Source organism: Suncus etruscus, chromosome 16 (assembly GCF_024139225.1).
Source record: "Suncus etruscus isolate mSunEtr1 chromosome 16, mSunEtr1.pri.cur, whole genome shotgun sequence".
Lineage (NCBI taxonomy): Eukaryota > Metazoa > Chordata > Mammalia > Eulipotyphla > Soricidae > Suncus > Suncus etruscus.
The window spans coordinates 25,918,981-25,938,854 of record NC_064863.1 but is presented as its reverse complement, the minus strand read 5'-3'; the positions used below and the strand labels follow the sequence as shown (position 1 = coordinate 25,938,854).

Genomic DNA, 19,874 nt, shown 5'->3' with positions numbered 1-19,874 from the left:
AGTTGCTCCTGGCTTGGGGGACCATATGGGATGCCGGGGGATCGAACCGCGGTCCGTCCTAGGCTAGCGCAGGTAAGGCAGGCACCTTACCTCCAGCGCCACCGCCCGGCCCCGCTGCCTACATTTGAATCTCAGCTCAACCACATTAAGGATTGTGAGGTTCTGAGCCAGTTTCTCAATACCACTGTGCCTCATTTTCTGTATTTACAAGATATTAATTAAGTACTAATTCATGTATTGTTAGAACTGTCAAATAAGCAAACCCATAAGAAATATGTGAACTAGTGCCTATAATATAGGATAGAATATAAGTTTTTGATACTATTATATATGAACTAAATCATAATATTAACATTCCATTAGGTAAGTGAGATTTGTCTTTCTCATATTAATGTTCTGTATCTAGATTAGTTTTGTACATAATTGAAGTTCTGTAGCCACTCGTTAATTGTTTCCACCTGAAAATTTCAACTATTATCTATGTGCTTGCACTTTATTTGTATATATGTGCCCAAATAACACAAATTTGCAAATATGCATTGCATTCTTGTTCAAAGTAGAACACTTAGGGAAGAACTATGCACTGCAGTTGATATAAAACACTGTAGGTTGAAAGCTTGTTTTGCATTAAGAAGCCTATGTTTTAGCTCTGGTGCTCCGTGATCCCCAAGAAACAACAGGATAATCTCCAAGCACAGAACAGCTGGGAGGGCCGGGAAGGTGGCGCTAGAGGTAAGGTGTCTGCCTTGCAAGCACTAGCGTAGGTCCCATATGGTCCCCCCAAGCCAGGGGCGATTTCTTAGCGCATAGCCAGGAGTAACCCCTGAGCATCAAACGGATGTGGCCCAAAAACAAAACAAAACAAAACAAAAAAACAGCTGGGAATAATCCATGGGCACTGCTCAATGAACTTCTACCCAAAAAAACAATTTTTCTCTAAATATATTTTTATATATCTAACGGATATATGTCTATTGGTTTAGAAAAAATACTGTTTTTTATTTTCCAAGACTTAAACAATATTTAAATATTCTCTATTTAAAATAACCCTTCATTCAATACTTAAACACACTGTAAAGAAGATTTAGATGCATTTAAAATACAAAATTACACTTTAAATTGATGTCATAATTATTGCCATTTCTCTGAACAAAACTCGTCATTTATCACACCATAGGCTTCAAATGTAAATTTAGCTCCAAAAGCTTAGAAATGTACTTCTAAAACTTCTGACTAAAAGGCAGAAAACAAAAAATATGCATAGTTTATATATATAGTTAATGCATATATAGTTATTATACAAGATTCATTCTATATTATACTAACAAAAGCATCACTTTAAACATTGGAATGGACACAGACATAGTTACCAAGTTGCGCATTGTGCTATATATCTTATCACGAGTTAGGAACTTTATTAAGAAAATTAAAAGGTATAACTAAAATAATCACCTGGCAAATATATTCATCTGTGTCCCAATTTTTTTTAAATATGCAGAATAATATAAAGGACTGCACAAATTTTGGTACCAGCCTATTACAATTTGATAATTTCCACTGCCCTGAGAAATCAGAGGTACCATATGTAGTCAGACCAATTACATTCCTATACTTGCAAATCCATAGACTTGTCTTTGAGAAAAGAGATCAGCAAACTGATTCTATTGCTATTTCAACTGACTCCTTCCTATTTAATTCCCACTGTTTTTCATTTGCATTTGAATGCTGAAAACACAGAAATTTAAGATCATAGATACTTATAATCATTTAAAAAACTACCTTTATAAAGTAATTTACTGTTTGATGTATTTATTTTACTTTAGATTCTATATCTACATGTACCTATTTGTAGGTAAAATTAAAATAAACAAAGACACTTTTGACAATCAAACATCAAGAAATATAGAATACAGGGGAAAATATCCAGTGATGTGCTTAAAAGGTGAAATCTAGTAAGCCCAAAAATGAATCTGAAATTTACATTTTCTGAAAAAGCTATGGTAAGTAGACCATTGCTTATTTTTTTAAACTTTCTTTTATAAGAAAGTACACTGTCCTAAGGGTACCTTTTAGAGCTCATCCAAAAACAAAACAAACAAAACAAAAAAACCTTGTATCTTAAAAATGGAAAATGGGCTGGGAATATGGCCCACTGTATATGCTTCCTCTGTGTGAAATCTGACATCCAGGGTTGGATCTTCAATACAGAAAAAACAAAACAAAACAAAACAAAACAAAAAAAAAAAAAAACCTGAAGGTACTTTCCACAAATGCACTGACAAAGTGTCATGAGTGACAAGTTCAAAACAAAGGAATGGTCAGGGTTTTTTATTTCATTTTATTTTTTGCACTGACCAAGGTTGGGCCCTCTCTGCTATGAACTGAATTGTGTGTTCTCAAATACATTCACATCCTCTCTGATGTGAATGTATTCAGAGAAAGCACCTTTATGGGGCCAATTATGGTTAAATGAACACATCATAATTAATTGGCTAATTGACTAATTAATCATGCATTAGGGCCAAGGGGCCTGAAGGAAAGGATGACAAGGTTTCTTACCAAAAAAAAAAAAATTAAGAAACACCAGACTTCTCTTGCCTGCTCATTTGCAGAGAATAACTGTCTGAAGTGAATAGTCAGCCATAGACAAACCAGGAAAACAGCCTTCATTAGAAACAAATTTGCAATTTGATCTAAACTTTCTAGACTTCAGAGCTATAGAAAAAGGAATAAACATTAGCCCAGGTATTTTTGCACAGTCTCAGAGTAATAACAGAAGAACCCTTTGACATGCTGGGAATGAATAAAAATCAGATCTAGTTTTTTGGTCAATTTGCATGGAAAAGCCTAAATATATCAAAATGAGAATTCCAATTTCTATCAAGCTATTATACATACTAGTAGTCCTTTGATTTGGAGACAAACTTGTTGGAGGGACTTTATCCATTGTAGCTTTAGGTCTCTGTGATACAAGAAGTCTTTTTTTTTTTTTCCTTTTCCTGTATCACAAAGGACTAAGAATAGGGGTGTATGAAGAAATGTTATAACACAGAAGGCCCCTTGGAACAGTAATTGGTACAGCTCGAAATAAGATAGTACTGGTTAATAGAAGAGATTGAATCAGAAAAGTGAACTTATTTTTCTCAGGAAAGAGTTCATGGAAGAAGAAACTATTCATGGAAGAAGCTGTTAAAAAATAGTATAGACTTTATTTTTCCAAGTGTCAGTCATGTAATATCAAATTGTTGAGTGCCTTCCCTAAATGATTTGCGTCATAGCAACAAGCTATTTTCTCTCCCTTTCTATAAAGGTATCAACGCTATCTACCAGGATTAGGATATTCAGATTTCTAGAGCCCAGAGAGTTAGTTCAGTTTGTTTATTTTGGTTTTATTCCCCCCAAAAAATAAGTGAACAGAAAATGAGTGAAGACGGAAAAAAAACAAGACAGAAAAGATAGAACGAAAACATTCTAGGAAAAAAAAACAACAACAACACTGAACACAAGAGTTCGAGTAAATGAGAAGTAGATGGTAACGGCTTTTTCTAATCACACTATCATGAATCCATGACATTTAGTGGGATCCTATTATGGCCACCAGGGCTCTGGGCCAAACTGTGAGACCACAGACCTTTGTTTTGTCAGTCCTGGTATCCCCTTTCTGATACAATCTGACTCTATCTCCATTACCTCTAGCTGTAGTTGCACATTTGGTGCCTTAACAAAGTTCTCAGTTTTCTAAGCTGCTGAAGGCTGCTCATCTTCCCTGAAGACTCTAATCAAAATCCCTGTTTCTTAAAGACTATTGATTTTCTGGAGGTGCTGACCTAGTTATCTGCTTAAAGCAATTTATACCCAGGAGTGCCAAGGACTGAATAGAACTACTTCAGAGGTCATTTGCAATTTAAAAGAGGAGTTCCTTAGAATATCTTGGGCTCCTAGAGTGCTTTGAGGTTGTGAATTATTTCTCAACTCTAATCTTCCAGTCCATTTCTCTCAAGTAAGGGCATATTTTTCCCTACTAAAACTCTTTCCTTCTCTAACCAAGTCTGAGTTTTTGACTTTAAAACTGCTTGCTCTGAGGCTAAGGAGAAAAGGACTGTGACTGGGCAGGTTCATAGCTAGGCCCCAAGGGTTCAATCCCTGGCACACTAAATGGTCCCCCAGCACTTCCAAGAGTACAGAGCCAAGAATAAAACCCTAAGCACCACTGGCAGATGTAGACCAAAACCCCCAACAAATGATAAATAAAAATAAACTTTACAAATTATAAAAAAAAAGTTTGTTATAAGACAAGAGTTATATATTTAAGATATATATTTAAGAGAAATATATATATTTAAAAAACTTATATTTTAAAAAGATATGTATTTTACGGCCAGAGAGATAGCATGGAGGTAGGGTGTTTGTCTTGCATGCAGAAGGACGATGGTTCAAATGCCGGTATCCCATATGGTCCCCCAGCCAGCCAGGAGTGATTTCTGAGCCTAGAGCCAGGAGTAACCTCTGAGCACCGGGGGTGTGACCTCCCCTCAAAAAAAGATATGTATTTTAAAAGTTTGCTATAAATCTGCTTTGCATGCAACCAACCTAGATTGGATCCTCATACTAATATGGTCCCCTGAACCCGTCTAGGAGTAATCTCAGATCTCTGAGAAATCAATAAATCCTGAGTATAGACAGCCAGGTGTGGCCCAAAATACAAAAAACAAGCAAAAGCATGCCACGGGCAGTTAAAATAAAAGAAAAATTTAGACATTATCAGTGAGCATGAGTTGACAGTGAACTTGCAAGAATATGTGTGGACTAGTACAGAAACATATCTACTTTTACACCTCAGTATGTTTTCTTTATCAAAGGATCTTCTGAAAAAAAATCTTGTTGAGATTGTCTTAAAATTCACATCAAATATATTAGAATTCTATGTGTGATCAATGCCTCCCTGCCTTGCTCCAAATATTTGCTTTAGATAAGTTTTAACTCTTTTAGTATCACCAAAGAGGAGGAAGGATGAAAAAATTAGAGAATTGCTCATTTACTACTGAAACAAGTGTCATACAGCACACAGAGAAGGCAGGCATCTAGCCAACACAGCAGGTCACCTTTCATCATGGAGACATCTACTCAGCAGGGAAAGAAAATAACAATTAGAAGGCCCTCTGTGCCTGATAAAGAGTGGCCAGTATCCCAGTGATCCAGTGGGTGAGTGGAGTTTCTAGATACCTACTGCCAAAGTCCAGACTTTGCTTTCCAAATATTTGCTTTCCAAATATTTATGAATGTCCTGTAGATGCTGACACTCTAGCAATAACCAGAAGCTCTATGATAAACAAGATCAACTTCAGCCAATCAGTCAGTTTCAAATAATCTTTGCTTTATGTATAGATGATTTTTGCATGGTCTTCTCAGTGCATTGAATAGCCTTGTTCTAATTATTTTAATTATACTCAAAGCCTTGCATCAAGTAGTAAAAATATAGAAAAACATTACATTCCCTATTAAATTAAATGGATAAGAACAATCACACACATCAAAGAACAGTGTTTTTGCAATGCTACAGATAGAAAATCATTCCCAGAGAGATTTTAAATTGGGAGAACACTTCCATAGAAACTTGGTAGTTTTTCTAGACTTGCTTAAATATAGTTGGGGTCAAAAGGTTGTTTACAAGACAGGTTAACGAATTATAATGCCAAATTATACGCAGAGCAAATGGTTTTGGTTAGACAAAGTGAAGTGTGTTACTACATACGAAGTTGGGAAAGCCGGGTCTATTTTGAGGGATTCTTTTGAGAAAATTTCACCCACATAAGTCTGAAAATACTGTATTCAAAAGGATAAATCACATAACTTTTCCCAATGCTTTCTTTAGATTTTGACCTGAAATTTTTTTGCACTGAATCCTAAAAAGTTTTTATGACTTCAGTTTCCTCATCTCAGAAATAATAAACATGCTTTCCTTTACAGATATTATTGTGATGAACAAATGAGCAGGTTCAAACTTTGAAATTTAAGTTAATGATGCAAATATCATCTCTCAGTTTTTAACCTATTGTAGGATACCATTCCAGAGTATGAAAGCTTGTTTATCTTTGCATATTCAGCACTAGTGCTGTGGTAAAAGCAATCTCTACCATTTTCACATCTCTCTTTAGATGTTGTAATGAAGAATAACTTGTCTTGTTGCTTAAATAAAACTTTTTAAAAATTATAATATATAGGGTAAAGAGTAGCTCTTTTTTTTCCCCAACATTTTCTACATGCCGTAATAGAAAAGAACTATCCAGTATTAGAAAAAAAATGGTAAAGACACTTGAGATGGATGAAGAAATTAGGGTGGGCAGGAGAAAGCTGGGGAATCTTTGAAGGGATAGGAACAGTGATACAAATTTTAGATGTTTAACTTAAAGGAATTAAATGACAGGAATTTTGAGAATTTTAATGTTTATATTTAATACTTTTCAAAACCTTTATGCCATAAAAATAGTGAATAATATGCCAATGAATCAATAAAATCTTTGGTCTTTATGTTTTTCACAGTCATAGTTCCCCACTGTCAACAGTGGTGGTTCTAAACTCTTTTCAAATGATTCCACCAAAAGACACTGTTTTACAGAACAACCAAAACAGTCATACACACAAATGAACACAAAAATAGCTGAAATAATAATTGCACAAAACACTACCTACTATTTTTACATATGTAACATACTCAAACATCTTTCTATTTGTGGTAAAGACTCATCAAATTCATACATCAATAGTGTCTCATAAACTATATTTTTTCTTTTTTATTTCTTTCTTTCCTTGTTTGTTTTTTTTTGGTTTTTGTTTTTTTTTGTTTTGTTTGAGCACACCCAGTGGTGCTCAAAGATTACTCATGGCTCTGTGCTCAGAAATCGCTCCTGGCAGTCTGGCCATATGAGATGCCAGGATTCAAACCTCCATCCTGGATGGTGGGCAAACCCCTACTATCTGTACTATCTCTTCGGCCCCTCACAACCTAAGTTTCTAACTACTTGCAATGTTCTTTCATGTAAGATCATTCACAATTATCCTTTCTATGCAGCAGAATGTCAAACTATCCAGGAATATAAGATGATTTTTCTATAATTTGTTTGCATTTTGAAAAAGATTCATAATTTAAACTTTAAAAGGTTTACTCTCAGGTTGAAGAAACATGAAATTTTAAAGATCAGAAAGTTAAAAAGGTTTCTTTTGTACTGGTTTAGTATGCTTATCTTTGTGCTCCAAAAGAAAAAGTAGAAATGAAACATAATTATGTTTTATTGGGAATTTCACTATCATCTCAATAATACTTTTGAAAATTTCTTTTGAAAAAAATTAATGCATTTATTGAATAAAAACCCTGACAAATAAATACATGACAAATATAAATATATGCATATATTAGAATAAATTTCCTATATCATAATACCTCATTGTTCTATTTCCTTTTTGTACAGAAATTTATATTAGCAATAACTACAAAATCTTGGGAACTTTGCTTTATTCTGTATTTTGAGCCAAACCTGACAGTGCTCAGGGGTTATTTCTAGTCCATACTGAGAAATTACTCCTGGCAGATTTGGGTGAGCATACAGGATGCTAGGGATATAGCCCAGGTTGTCCAGGTTCAAGGCAAATGCCCTACTTATCATGCTATCACTTTAACTACAGAATTTGGCATTTTTATCAGTATTTCCAAACTTAGAGCAAACCTTAATAGGGCAGATAATGTAGAAGTATATGATAAAATTACTAAAATTTATAAGGAAATATTTATTTAGGCACATAAACACATACAGAATAACAGATGGAGACATATAAATATACAGCATACTAACATAAAATTATATCATCCAAATAATTTCCTGACTTACATAGCTATAACTAAATTTCAGCCACAGGCTGAAGAATATGCAGTAGGCTAAAGTCTCAGAAGATTTTTGAGTTTATCTGACATAAAATAGAAGAAACTGAAGGAAAATAGAAGGTGACTTAGTCCTTCTGAATGTGAAGGATAATGGCTTCAGCAAGTATACCTGTATGTATATAAATTTTTTTAAAATAAAAACTACATATAATAAACCTTGAATACTCTATATTTGATTGATATTTCTATAGTATATATACATATACAGATTATAAGTATATAGTATATATACACATATATAGGAAGTGACAAGAAACTATGAAATTAGTTTCTTAACTTTGTTTTACATAGGGACTGTTAGGTAGTGTACTTGCCTTGCATGTGTTGTCCTTGCACAATCCCCTAACACCATGTATGAGTCCCCAGACCATCCAGAAGTGATTTCTGAGCACTTGGTGGTGTGGCACCAAAACAAAATAAAATATTTGTAGTACATATATGTGTATATATGTATGTTTTTACATATATGTTTACGTGTGTGTTTATGCTCAGGGCTTTCTCCTGGCTCTGTGCTTAGGAATAACTCTTGGAGGATCTGGGGACCATAGAGTGTGTCAGAGGATATTGCAAGAGTGGGTTACATGCAGATAGGCACCCTATCTGTCATATTCTCTCTCCTTACCATATGGGAAATACTGTTATGTTTTTTTTTTTAAACTACTGCGACAAGTCCTTCCTTTCACAAATAGAGCAACACAGACAAACACACACAGTGGCATTCCGAGAGTAAGACACATTCTTCATTATAATAGCAGGACATTCTAGCCTGGGTGATCTGTTGTTACTTAGCACTGAAAAATACTGACCAATTTAGGATTTTATTCAAAATGGTGTTTAATGTATTGTAGACAAAATGAATCAACTTTTATTACTTCTAATTTACACAAGGGCAGCTTCTTCAAGTTATTGTTAAAATAGACTTTGGGATTTTACTTTAATCTCACTAATAAATTTTTGCTAACAACTTCTTCAAGGATGAAAATCCTGATAGTTCTATTTCTGTTAGTAACACATTTCTTTATTAATACTGATTCTTTTATACGTTTATTTCAACACTAATCTTTCTGAAATGAGAAAGAAAAAAAATCAAATGCACAAGTGGAGGAAGCAGTGATTGGCTGATACCCCACGGCCAATGGTAGGCTCCCGCAGCGTTCGAAGTAGCAAGGTCATCTCATATGGTGCATAATGGAGCATCATATTAAAGTGGAATTCAGCCAAACACAGTTATGTATGGATGTAGACGCATCTGCAAGAAGGAAAATAAAAAATTTATGCAGGTCAAAAAAATGCAACGAATCCATTCTCCCAAACGTTTTATACCCAATTAGAGTTTGGTGGTAGAGGATTTGGAAATAAGAGTTTTCATTTGCATATTTTGTGTTTATAAATAATGATTATGCACAGAAGAGGGGGAAAAGTTAACCTGTCAAAAGGAATTCTACTCAGAAGCTTTAATAGTTTTTTTGTTTGTACACAGGATTACAGTTCAATACAAACATCACTACATTCCTGAAAATAAACCTTTATTCCGCTTTAAAACATTAATTCACCAGAACTGATAATTAAGATTAGTTTTAGTGGTTTCAGCACAATTCTTCTTGTGATTTCTCCCACAACACGATGGCTAAATAAAGCACTGTGTAATGTTCCGAAGCAGAATTCCTGCTTTAGAAAAAGATTCTAAGGGCTTTTAAAATAAATAAGGAAGAAAAGCAATGCTGACTCAAGATTATGTGAATAGATCTTACTATGCCTATAAAGTCATAGTAAATAAATGAATGGAAAATATTGCTTTAGACCAGAAATTGGTTATACACAGCTTAAACTTTCTATATAACCTCTACAACCACCTTCCTGGCAACATTCTTATGTTTTAATGGCATTCATGGCTTTGGTAATACAATGGTTTTATCACATTATATTTAGTTTTTGAAAACAGTTCGGGCACATATTTAAATTCATAAAATTACCAATCTTTGATGAATCTGTAAATTTGCAATCAAATACCCTTGAGTGTGTAAACTCCTAAACAAACAGGCCACAAAATTGAAAAAATAATGCAATGAAATATTGCATCTAAAATTTTGCTCGAAAATAAATACAGAGAAAATATTGGTACTTAAAATTGTGTTTTGGATGCTAATATGATAATGAGTATATACAAAGTAGGCAAATGCAAGGCGGCTGGAAACCAAAACAAATGATCAGTGTTGATGGGAAATAAAAGATTATCTCATTGAAATGTCTATAAAGTTTCAAACATGAGTATATAGAGCATTTATTAGTTTCCACATAGAATGTTTTATTGAGAATATTTTTTTTTTTTTTTTGGTTTTTGGGCCACACCCGTTTGACGCTCAGGGGTTACTCCTGGCTATGTGCTCAGAAATCGCCCCTGGCTTGGGGGGGACCATATGGGACACCAGGGGATCGAACCACGGTCCTTCCTTGGCTAGCGCTTGCAAGGCAGACACCTTACCTCCAGCGCCACCTACCTGGCCCCTATTGAGAATATTTTAAATGCAGGGTGCTTACAGAATTACAGTCAGTGTTCTGCAAAAATTAAAAATCATCTCAATCAACTTGTTGATATAAGACCAACTCCATTCTGTTGGTTTGTAAATCGATGTCAAATTGCTCTTACTTAAAGGAGAAATTACTATCCATTTATTTTTAATTGTTTAACATCTGAACTCAAAACCCTGAAATATTTGTGGTTAAGAAAGAGAACCTAAAGTAGACTAGTCTGTGGCAAATAAATATATGTCTCCACAGCTAAATATATATTTATCAAGCCATAAGTAATTTTGATAGAATGCTACAGAAAACCATTTTTCCCCAGAGGTAGATTGATAAGTCAAAAAAAAATAGTAGAGTCTGCATTCCACAACTTAGACTCCTGATAATTTTGATAGCCTTGATAATCTGAAATTAATCGAGCTGCTTTTTCACGGTATGGCAGTTTACTTTTTGATAAAATGGGAAACTAGTTTGGCTGTACCTTTTAACTTTTAAAAGTGACATCAGGGCCCGGAGAGAAAGCACAGTGGCGTTTGCCTTGCAAGCAGCCGATCCAGGACCAAAGGTGGTTGGTTCAAATCCCGGTGTCCCATATGGTCCCCCGTGCCTGCCAGGAGCTATTTCTGAGCAGACAGCCAGGAGTAACCCCTGACCACCACCGGGTGTGGCTCAAAAACCAAAAATAAAATAAAATAAAATAAAAATAAAAGTGACATCAATGATTTTAGAAACAGGCATTAAGCTGGTGATCTTAAACACTTGCACTTAATGTTTTAAATTTCTAAAAAAGTTGACATATCTGTGTGAAAATACAAGGATTATTTTAATAACTCATGCACTACATTTGACTTATATGAATATAATTATTTGTTTGTGTTTAGCATATGTGTGAAGTAAAAAGTGACAGAATTAGAAAGAGACACTGAAAATTATGGACACACAAGAGAAGCCCTGAGAAGTGGGATGATATACCCTGTGGACATACTTTTCTAGCCATGATATATGTACTTACTCTAAGATAAGAAAGAATGATTTTACTCTATTTATTCAACTGCATGTTTAACTGGGAATCTTTAAATTGACTGTGATCTCACATCGAAGTCATTCATTAGAGTAAATTTAGGATAAGGTCAAAATGGTTATAGTGAACTTCCATAAAATGTGCATATTTATTGCAGAAATAAATCCAAAGACTCTTCCTTTGGTAGACATCTGAAGTCTCAAGTATTATTGTTTAATAGATAACTTAAGGCATTGACCTAACTTTCACCAAACTGGTTATACTATTAAGTCAAATGCAACATAAATCCCAAAGGGAACAGATTAATTGTGTGTCCTAAAAGTTTTCTATAACTGTCAGTGCATTTTAACTGTTCTATATCTAAGTATGCTACACATACATAAGTATGTACATTATTTGCTTATTTGTTTTTTAATTTTTCTTAGTTCTTAGGACTCTAAGAGACGACAAGTCATCGATTTACAGCCCAAATCAAAGTAATTTACTAAGTAATGTTGGCCACAGTTTTACTATCATACAACGAACATAGTGGACACTATTTGATCAGTTAAGTAGAATGTTACTCAAACAATATTCAGCAGCTCTTTGTGTAAAGGAACCTGTCGCTGGATTTGACATAAATGTTTCTTCAGCACTCCAGGATCAGGTACAAATGGATTTTTAGATTAATGTTTATTCAGGCTGTAGCTTCTCTATTCTTGCCAAAAATAAAGCACTTTACTCTCCATTTACGAAATACAATAAAATTTACTTGCCAGAAGCATTAGGTAAATAACAGCATGGCAAGAAATACGATCAACAGAACTTAAGAATAAGAAGCTAAAGAATAAGGATAATTTTATACTGTCTATGGATCTTTGGAATTAAGCATACCCAATGCGTAAACACTGAGGATTTAAAAATAAACAGAAAAAAATAGACTATTTCTGTCTTTATCCTACAAATCAAAAGCACAGTTGTACTTCAAGTCACAAACCTTTGACAATCCACAAGACCCTTTTAACCCAGCAAAGGAAGAATTAAATAGAAAGGTGAACACTAAATCTAAATACTGCTATCACTGATCCACTTTTGCTCAACTAAATACATTATTTAGTTGAAAGCAAAATTTTGTTTGCCCTGCTAAGTTCAGAACTTTGAAATTCTGAGCTATAACATCAGTTTCCCTATTGTGTGAATTTCAGAAAGAATTTCAATAATTCTGCAACAGTACAATTCTAGTTTCTGCCAAACAGTAACTACAGAAGCTGGATTTGAAAGTCTCTAGATCCTCTGAGAACAAACTCCCCAAAACTGGGTTTGGGGACAACCATTATTTACAGTCTTTTATTTGGACAAAAATGTTCCACTTATCAAAGAAAACTTAAAGGCAACACTTTAAAATGTCCTAAAATACCAGTGTAGCATTATATGCATTACATCACAAGTAAAGGACAGTTAATATGATAAGGCAACTCAGAAAAATTAAAAATATAAAAGTAAGTCAAATGAAATATCTATTTACTATTCATCTCCACTGTAAGGAATTATGAAGACAGAAATCCTCAAGGGTTTTAATGCTGAATTCAGTATTGTGTGTGTGTGTGTGTGTGTGTGTGTGTGTGAGAGAGAGAGAGAGAGAGAGAGAGAGAGAGAGAGAGAAAGAGAGAGAGAGAGGTGAGAGAGACACACAGAGAGACAAGTAGAAGGAGGGGAAGAGGAGGAAGAGAGGGAAGGAAAGAGAAAGAGTAAGAAAGCAAGAGCTGGGGTGTTGGCGGTGAGTGGGGAGTTTAAACAAAATTTGTGTTGTTTTATCTGTTTAGTCAAAGAAATGCAATTGAAATGTTGTGTAAATAGGCAACAGTTCTTTTTTTTCAGGTAAAAATAAAATGTCATCTACTTATGATGAAAAATAATCAGAGCCAAAAAGACATTCTTATTTTATGTCATGTGTAAACAGAACACAACTTTGTAAATGGATCCCTTGTCCCCTGACAGCAATATTAAGGAGATGAAGTGTATCAATTACTATTACTGATTACATTAAGTGTTTCATTGTCTCAATTTCATTCTAGGTAATCTATTTATTATGGTTAAAACTGTATGCATCTTTTGAATCCCCAGAGACATACAAGTTCCTCAAAATCACTTTTAGAATTTTGCATGACTTATTCCTATTACTTTGCAGGTATTTTTATTTTGATATGCCAATTGACTCTCTCAGTTAAGAGATTAACAAGATACAATAGTTTATTTCTAGGTATATCAGTTTATCTTCTGAAAAGATGCCAACAGCTTGATACTGGACATCTTAAGTTTTTTTAAAAACATAGGGCTAACTTTACTTGAAGAGCCAAATGAAACTGCAGTAACTAAATAAGAGAAGTATTTGCATAAAATATCTAAAAATCTGTCACTCTCTATGTCCACTCAAAAGTCTGAGGTTATAAAATTTAGACTGCAAAGGCAATCAGCCAAAGGACAAAAAGTCCCATTATAATGACATATGAAAAAACAGGACTCTGTAGCAACATCTTTGTAAATTATTTTTTAAGGAAATGTCTGCATATCACAACCTATTTTATGGGTGTTTAAAAGTACTGTTATAAAAACTTTTGGCATGTTAGCTGGAATTTCCCTTGCTTACAGAATTAGTAAAAGCACCATAAGCCAAAAGAAAAATTTACTTCTATTTTCAGATAAAGCAATAACAAAAGAGTGTAAATTTTCCCCTTGTCAAATTTCAGTTGAAAGAAAATAAATAACTCTTGCTTATATGCATTGAAAACACTATTTTTGAATCCATCTAACAGTATAGTTCAAAGCTGTGCTTTCTTATTTTAACTACAATACCTTATCAATTCAATTTTTCCATTTTCTATATCCAAATTTCTATAAGAAATTTCTTGAGAATAATAACTGATTAACTTATGAAAACAATATAAGTGTATCCTCTTTTCTATAATAAATTCATAGTTCCATCAGTTATGTTTTAATGGATCTATAAAATAATTTTTTTGCTTATAACTTCTATTTACACATCCCACATCTAAGGCATATTTAATAAAAAGCTATTATTTGTCATTCACAATATCATTATTGATATGAGCTTTGCAAAAATAGTTTGAAAAGCCACATTTTTAAAGTACCAGGCAAATCAACTAACAAAAGTTGTCTCTGCTATGCTTCAAACTCTGGTGCGTGTATGAAGTAAACTTTGTGATATCATATATGTCATACAAACAACATTCACAGAAGTTATATATTTTCTGATGCACACTTCAGAATATACACATATGTATACATACATGTCTATATTTTACTGTTTTCGCACATTTCACTGGGGTGTCAAATTTCTCATAGAATATTTAGTCTCCATATATCACAATGCATACCAATTTTGTCAGACTTGAACATTTTTTTTTAACCCGGCTTAAATAAGGCATAATCCTTATAGTTCGCTTTTGTTCATAAATGTGTAACACTAAACAGAAACGCTAAGTGCATATCCTTATAGACATCATAATGCAACAGATATCTAAAGTATCAAAAATACAATTGTGCATTATTTTTACACATCCTCAAATACTTATTTCAAACCACATTTTTATCAAAGTAATCAAGACTTCCACATCTCAGACTCTGTACTACATTTTATGAATCAGACTCTGCTTTCCTATAGCATTTACATAATGCATAGCACTTACAGCGCATAACTTTTAGAGTGTCCAATTTACAAAGCTGCTTGTAGTGAGTTCACAAATTTTCTCTGTGGCTGCAGCTACTCAGACATATCAGAGCCACAGATGAAAGTAACTGCAAGCTAAGCTAAATCCAAACTATCTTCAGACTCACTGATAACAACACAAAAGTGCAGGACAAATTGGTACTGTGAAGTACAAAGAGAAGGGTAAAACATTGCTTCCTTGCAATATCTGCTTTGGTTGCTTAATAAAGAGTGGTCTAACTTGCAAACTATAGTGGTGTACCTGGGAGGAGGCAGCCTTGACCAAATTAATGGTGTCTGAAATAACATTCAGTTCCTGCCAATACATTTTCAAATAATAGCTTTCAGACTGAGAACACAATGTTTCACAGAGTAGGCTCTGAGTTCTTAACTCTCCCTGGGATACTTAACTATATCTGGTATACATCTTACCTGTTTGCTGTACTTGTTATTGGTTTGACAGCTGTATTCGGAGCAGTGATCTGATCCGATTGATATGTTGTCTCCTGCTCCCACAAATGTGTTGGCTGGTGGTAGATCTTGGACGGCCTGGTGTTTTTTCCCTGCTGTTGGTGACTGAGGGTGAAGTTGGACAGTAGGCAATGGGGAACTGGATTTGTAATGCCTGGCCAGATCAGGACTGCCAGGCCCACCATTCACTGACCGGTATCGCCCCATGCTGGGGCTGTCTGAGAGCTTCTCATTGACACTGTCATACCTCTGTCCATTGGGTTTAGAAGCCTCTACAGTGACAATGCTGCTGTAGAGAGGCTGCTTTGACTTTTTGTTTTTCTTATCCTTTTTAGGCTTTTTAGATTTGTCATGCTGTTGTGGTGTAAAAAAGTCTTCATGGTCTTTCTTGCCGGCTTCATAGCCATTTTTGTTCTTGGACCGGCAGTACCTTGCCATCACCACAATTAAGATGATGAGAATAACTGTCATAATTCCAGCCACCACCCCAATGACAATGCTGAGTCTCTGTTTGCTCATTTCATAGCTGGGGTCACCAGCTATATCCTGGGTGAGCGGAGTATGCAAACTTCTGGCTATCTGAGAGTCAATCACAGTTGCATTGGACACACTCTCATTGACAAACACGTGCACCAGAGTTGTGGTGGATTGGGAAGGCTGCCCACTGTCATTGACTTGCACCACCAACCTGTGCAAACCGTAATGTTTCTGGGTGAGTTTCCCCACTAAGGAAACCACACCACTGGTGGCATCAATCTCAAAGAGCTTGAAGGGATTCCCTCCCACAATGCTATAGTTCAGGTCTGCATTGATGCCATCATCACTGTCTGTTGCCAGCACTGTGGCTACAACTGTCCTGACATTACTGGAAGGGGGCAGTAAAATATAGGAACCGTTTCTGGGCAAGTTGACGGTGGGGGCATTGTCATTCTCATCCATCACGAAGAGAGAAACAGTGGCAGTGGCTGATCTAGGGGGATCCCCTCCATCCACAGCTTTGACTCGGAATGTGTAGGTGGTCTGATGTTCCCGGTCAAAGGAGATGGTGGAATAAATGGTCCCCGTGTCATTCTCGATGGAAAACATGTGGCTGTTCTCCTCGATGTACAAGCTCATCTCCGCGTTGCGCCCCTTGTCAGCATCCATCACGGTGACCATCCCCACGGGGCTGTTGGGCTGCAAGTTTTCTTTCACATAAAAGGTAAAGACATCCTGCATAAACTTAGGGTCATTGTCATTCTTGTCAGCCACCTGCACGATCACCCGGGTGCTACCCTGCAACACGGGGACCCCTTTGTCTTTGGCATTCACTTTAAACTCATACCTGTCCGTCTGCTCCCGGTCCAGCACGGTGTTGACCAAGATGTCCCCAGTGTCGGGGTTGATGGTAAAGATCCCCAGCACGGAAGAATCCAGGGAATAGGCGATCTCAGCGTTCTTTCCGCTGTCTGCATCTGTGGCCAGGACCGTGGCCACTCTCTCCCCTGGGATGTTATTCTCGGGGAAATACACTTCCACCACCGACTGGCCAAAGACGGGTGGGTTGTCATTGGTGTCCCCCACTTTGACCACCAGGGAGTTGTTGCTGGACAGACTGGGGCTGCCCGAGTCCACGGCCACGATGACCACGTTGAACTCCCGGGTGGTCTCATAGTCCAGAGGGGCCGAGGTGTGCAAGAAATACTTCTTCTTGTTCTGGTCGCCCTCGGTGTCGCTGGCGGGCTTGAGCTGGAAGGGCACATCGCCCACCACGGTGCAAGTCACCACCCCGTTCTCGCCCTGGTCTCGGTCGGACACTTGCACCAGGGCGATGGGGGTGTCCACCAGCACATCCTCGGCCACGTTGGCCACCCCGTCTTTGAGAGGGATGCGTCCGATCTTGCGGATCTCGATGGAGGGCACGTTGTCGTTCTCGTCCTTGATGTTGAGCACCACGGTGGCCTTGTCGGTCTTGGGGGGCTGGCCACGGTCGCGGGCCATGACGCTGAAACGCAGCTGGTTCACCTCCTCGCGGTCGATGCGGTGCAGCACGCTGAGCCACCCCGTAGCCTCGTCGAGCCGCAGCAACCTCCGCACCGACTCGGTGGCCGCCCCGAACACGTACTCGATCTGCCCGTTCACCCCGACGTCCAGGTCTGCGGCCCGCAGCTGCAGGATGGGCGTGCCCGGGGCGCTGTTCTCCGCCAGGTCGGCCTCGTACACGCTCTTCTCGAATCGGGGGCTGTTGTCGTTCACGTCGGTGATGAGCACCCGCAAGATGGCCTGCGAGGAACGCGGGGGCTCGCCTCCATCCCGCACCCGCAGGGTCAACTCGTAGGAGTCGCGTTGCTCGCGATCCAGTGCTCCCTTCACTATCAGCTGCGGCTGCTTCTCGCCGTCTGGGGTGTCGGCGACTTGCAGCTCGAACACGCTGCTCCTGCCACCGCCGCCGCTGCTGCCCCCCAAGCCGGGCCCACTGCTGCTACCAACTTCGGGCCCCTCTGGGCGCCTTTTGGGCCCGTTGCCAACGCCCCCAGAATAAGGGGTGCCGTCTGCAGGCCCGGGGCGCCGGTTCTCGCCTCCGCCGCCGCCGCCGCCGCCCCCGGGTTCTTGCAGCAGCTCGTAGCGCTCGATGCCGTTGCGGCCGAAGTCCCTGTCCGTGGCGGTGGGCAGCAAATACAAGGTGCCCACGGGTCGGTTCTCCTCCACCGTGAGGGTGAGCACGGGCGACGGGAAGGTGGGCGTGTTGTCGTTGATGTCCAGCACGATGACCCGGCCTTCGAAGAGGTCTACCCAGCTCTGCGAAGGCCCGATGACGGACACCTCGAAGTCTAAGAAACACTCGTTCTCGTCGAAGATCATCTGACACTGGGGCAACTTCTCGCGGTCGATGCGTCGCTCGCTGGTGCTCAGCTCGCCCGTCAGGTTGTCGATCTTCAGGTATTCCGAGCCCGACTCCAAGCTGAAAGTCACCTCTCCGGAGCCCGTCACGATGCCCAGGTCGGAGGCCACGTTCCCGATGCGCACGTCGGCCGGGCCTTCCTCGGCCAGGCGGTACCGGAGGAGTTGCTTAGCGGCCACCGGGCTGAGCGAGATCCGCAGCAGCATGAGGAGCAGACAACACCACCAGCAGCAGCAGCGGCTCAGGCGCCACCAACCGCGCGCCCACCCCGTGGTCCGCATCCTCAGCATCTTCTCCTGCTGCTGTTGCTATTGCTCTTTCTGAGGATCAACGGCTGCGCCCCCACTTTTGCAAGGTTTCCCCCCTCCCCTCCTCCGGGCTGGCCGCCTGGCTCTCCTCTCTCAGTTCGCTGCCCCTCTCCGGGAAAAGGAAGGGGCGACTGGGAGAGGAGGAGGAGGAGGAGGAGGAGGAGGAGGAGGGAGGGAGGGGGGCCTAGCAGCGAGCTGAAGAGTCCGCCAGGCGCGGGAGGGAGAGGTGGTGATGCTATGCTGGTGGTTCTAATGGTTGTTGGTACTGGACCAGCGGGAAGATAGATGCTTCTGCTTCTTCTTCTTTCCTCCGGCTTCTTCCCAAAGTTCTGGTGGTTGGATAATGCATGCAATGAGGGTGCAAATCCTCGCCCCCCCCGCTCTCCAGCCACGCCGTGCCAGTCCCCACTACTCACAGTTCACGGGACACTGCGCGCCTCCGGCTCGGCGCCTCCCTCCCCAAAGCCAGACCAGAGTCATTCCCGCAGCAGATGCGGTGGCGGCGGCGGCCGGAGGATGGAAGATCCCGAGCTCCGATGCCCCGCTTTGCTGTTGCAGGCTGGGGCGCCCGCCCCCGATCCGATCCGCTCCGGGTGAGCGCACGGTGGAGCGGTGGAGCCCGGGGAAGCGGCTCTGAGCTAGCGAGCCGGCAGCCTCCTCTTCCTCCTCCTCCTCCCTCCTCCTCCTCTTTGGGCCGAAGCCCGCTGTCACTTGACCGCTGCTGGAGTGGAGTCCGGATTCCCCGTTGCAGTTCCTCCCGGTGGAATCTCCAAGCTTCTTGTCCTGCCTGGCCTGGCCTGGCCAAGGGGAGTCGCTTCCGCAAGGGAGAGAGAGGGGTGTCAGTCGGGGAAGCCAAGCAACAAGCCAGTAGTGTCAACTCCGACTCCACTCAGCTAGTGGAAAGCACCCGGTACAATCGATGGAACAGGCAAAAAAAAAAAAATACATATATATATATATATATATATATATATATATATATACATATATATAATCTTCAGTGGGTCGCCTCGGGCCACCGTGCCGTG

General features: G+C 39.2%; 1 protein-coding gene across 6 annotated transcripts in view; it reads right to left on the bottom strand.

Annotated features, from left to right (window-relative positions):
- The window catches only part of PCDH7 (protocadherin 7), a 477,156-nt gene extending 458,005 nt beyond the window's left edge, over nt 1-19,151 (bottom strand). For 5 of the 6 annotated variants that reach the window (XM_049790097.1, XM_049790098.1, XM_049790099.1 and 2 more), the window contains exon 1: nt 15,619-19,151. In XM_049790097.1, coding sequence (XP_049646054.1) covers nt 15,619-18,828 — 3,210 coding nt within the window. In that variant the 5' untranslated portion in view covers nt 18,829-19,151. Of the gene's footprint in view, nt 1-8,752; nt 9,186-15,618 lie in introns of those variants that run through there. The other variant, XM_049790102.1, reaches the window with a different exon arrangement.
- Between the last annotated feature and the right edge of the window lie 723 nt (nt 19,152-19,874).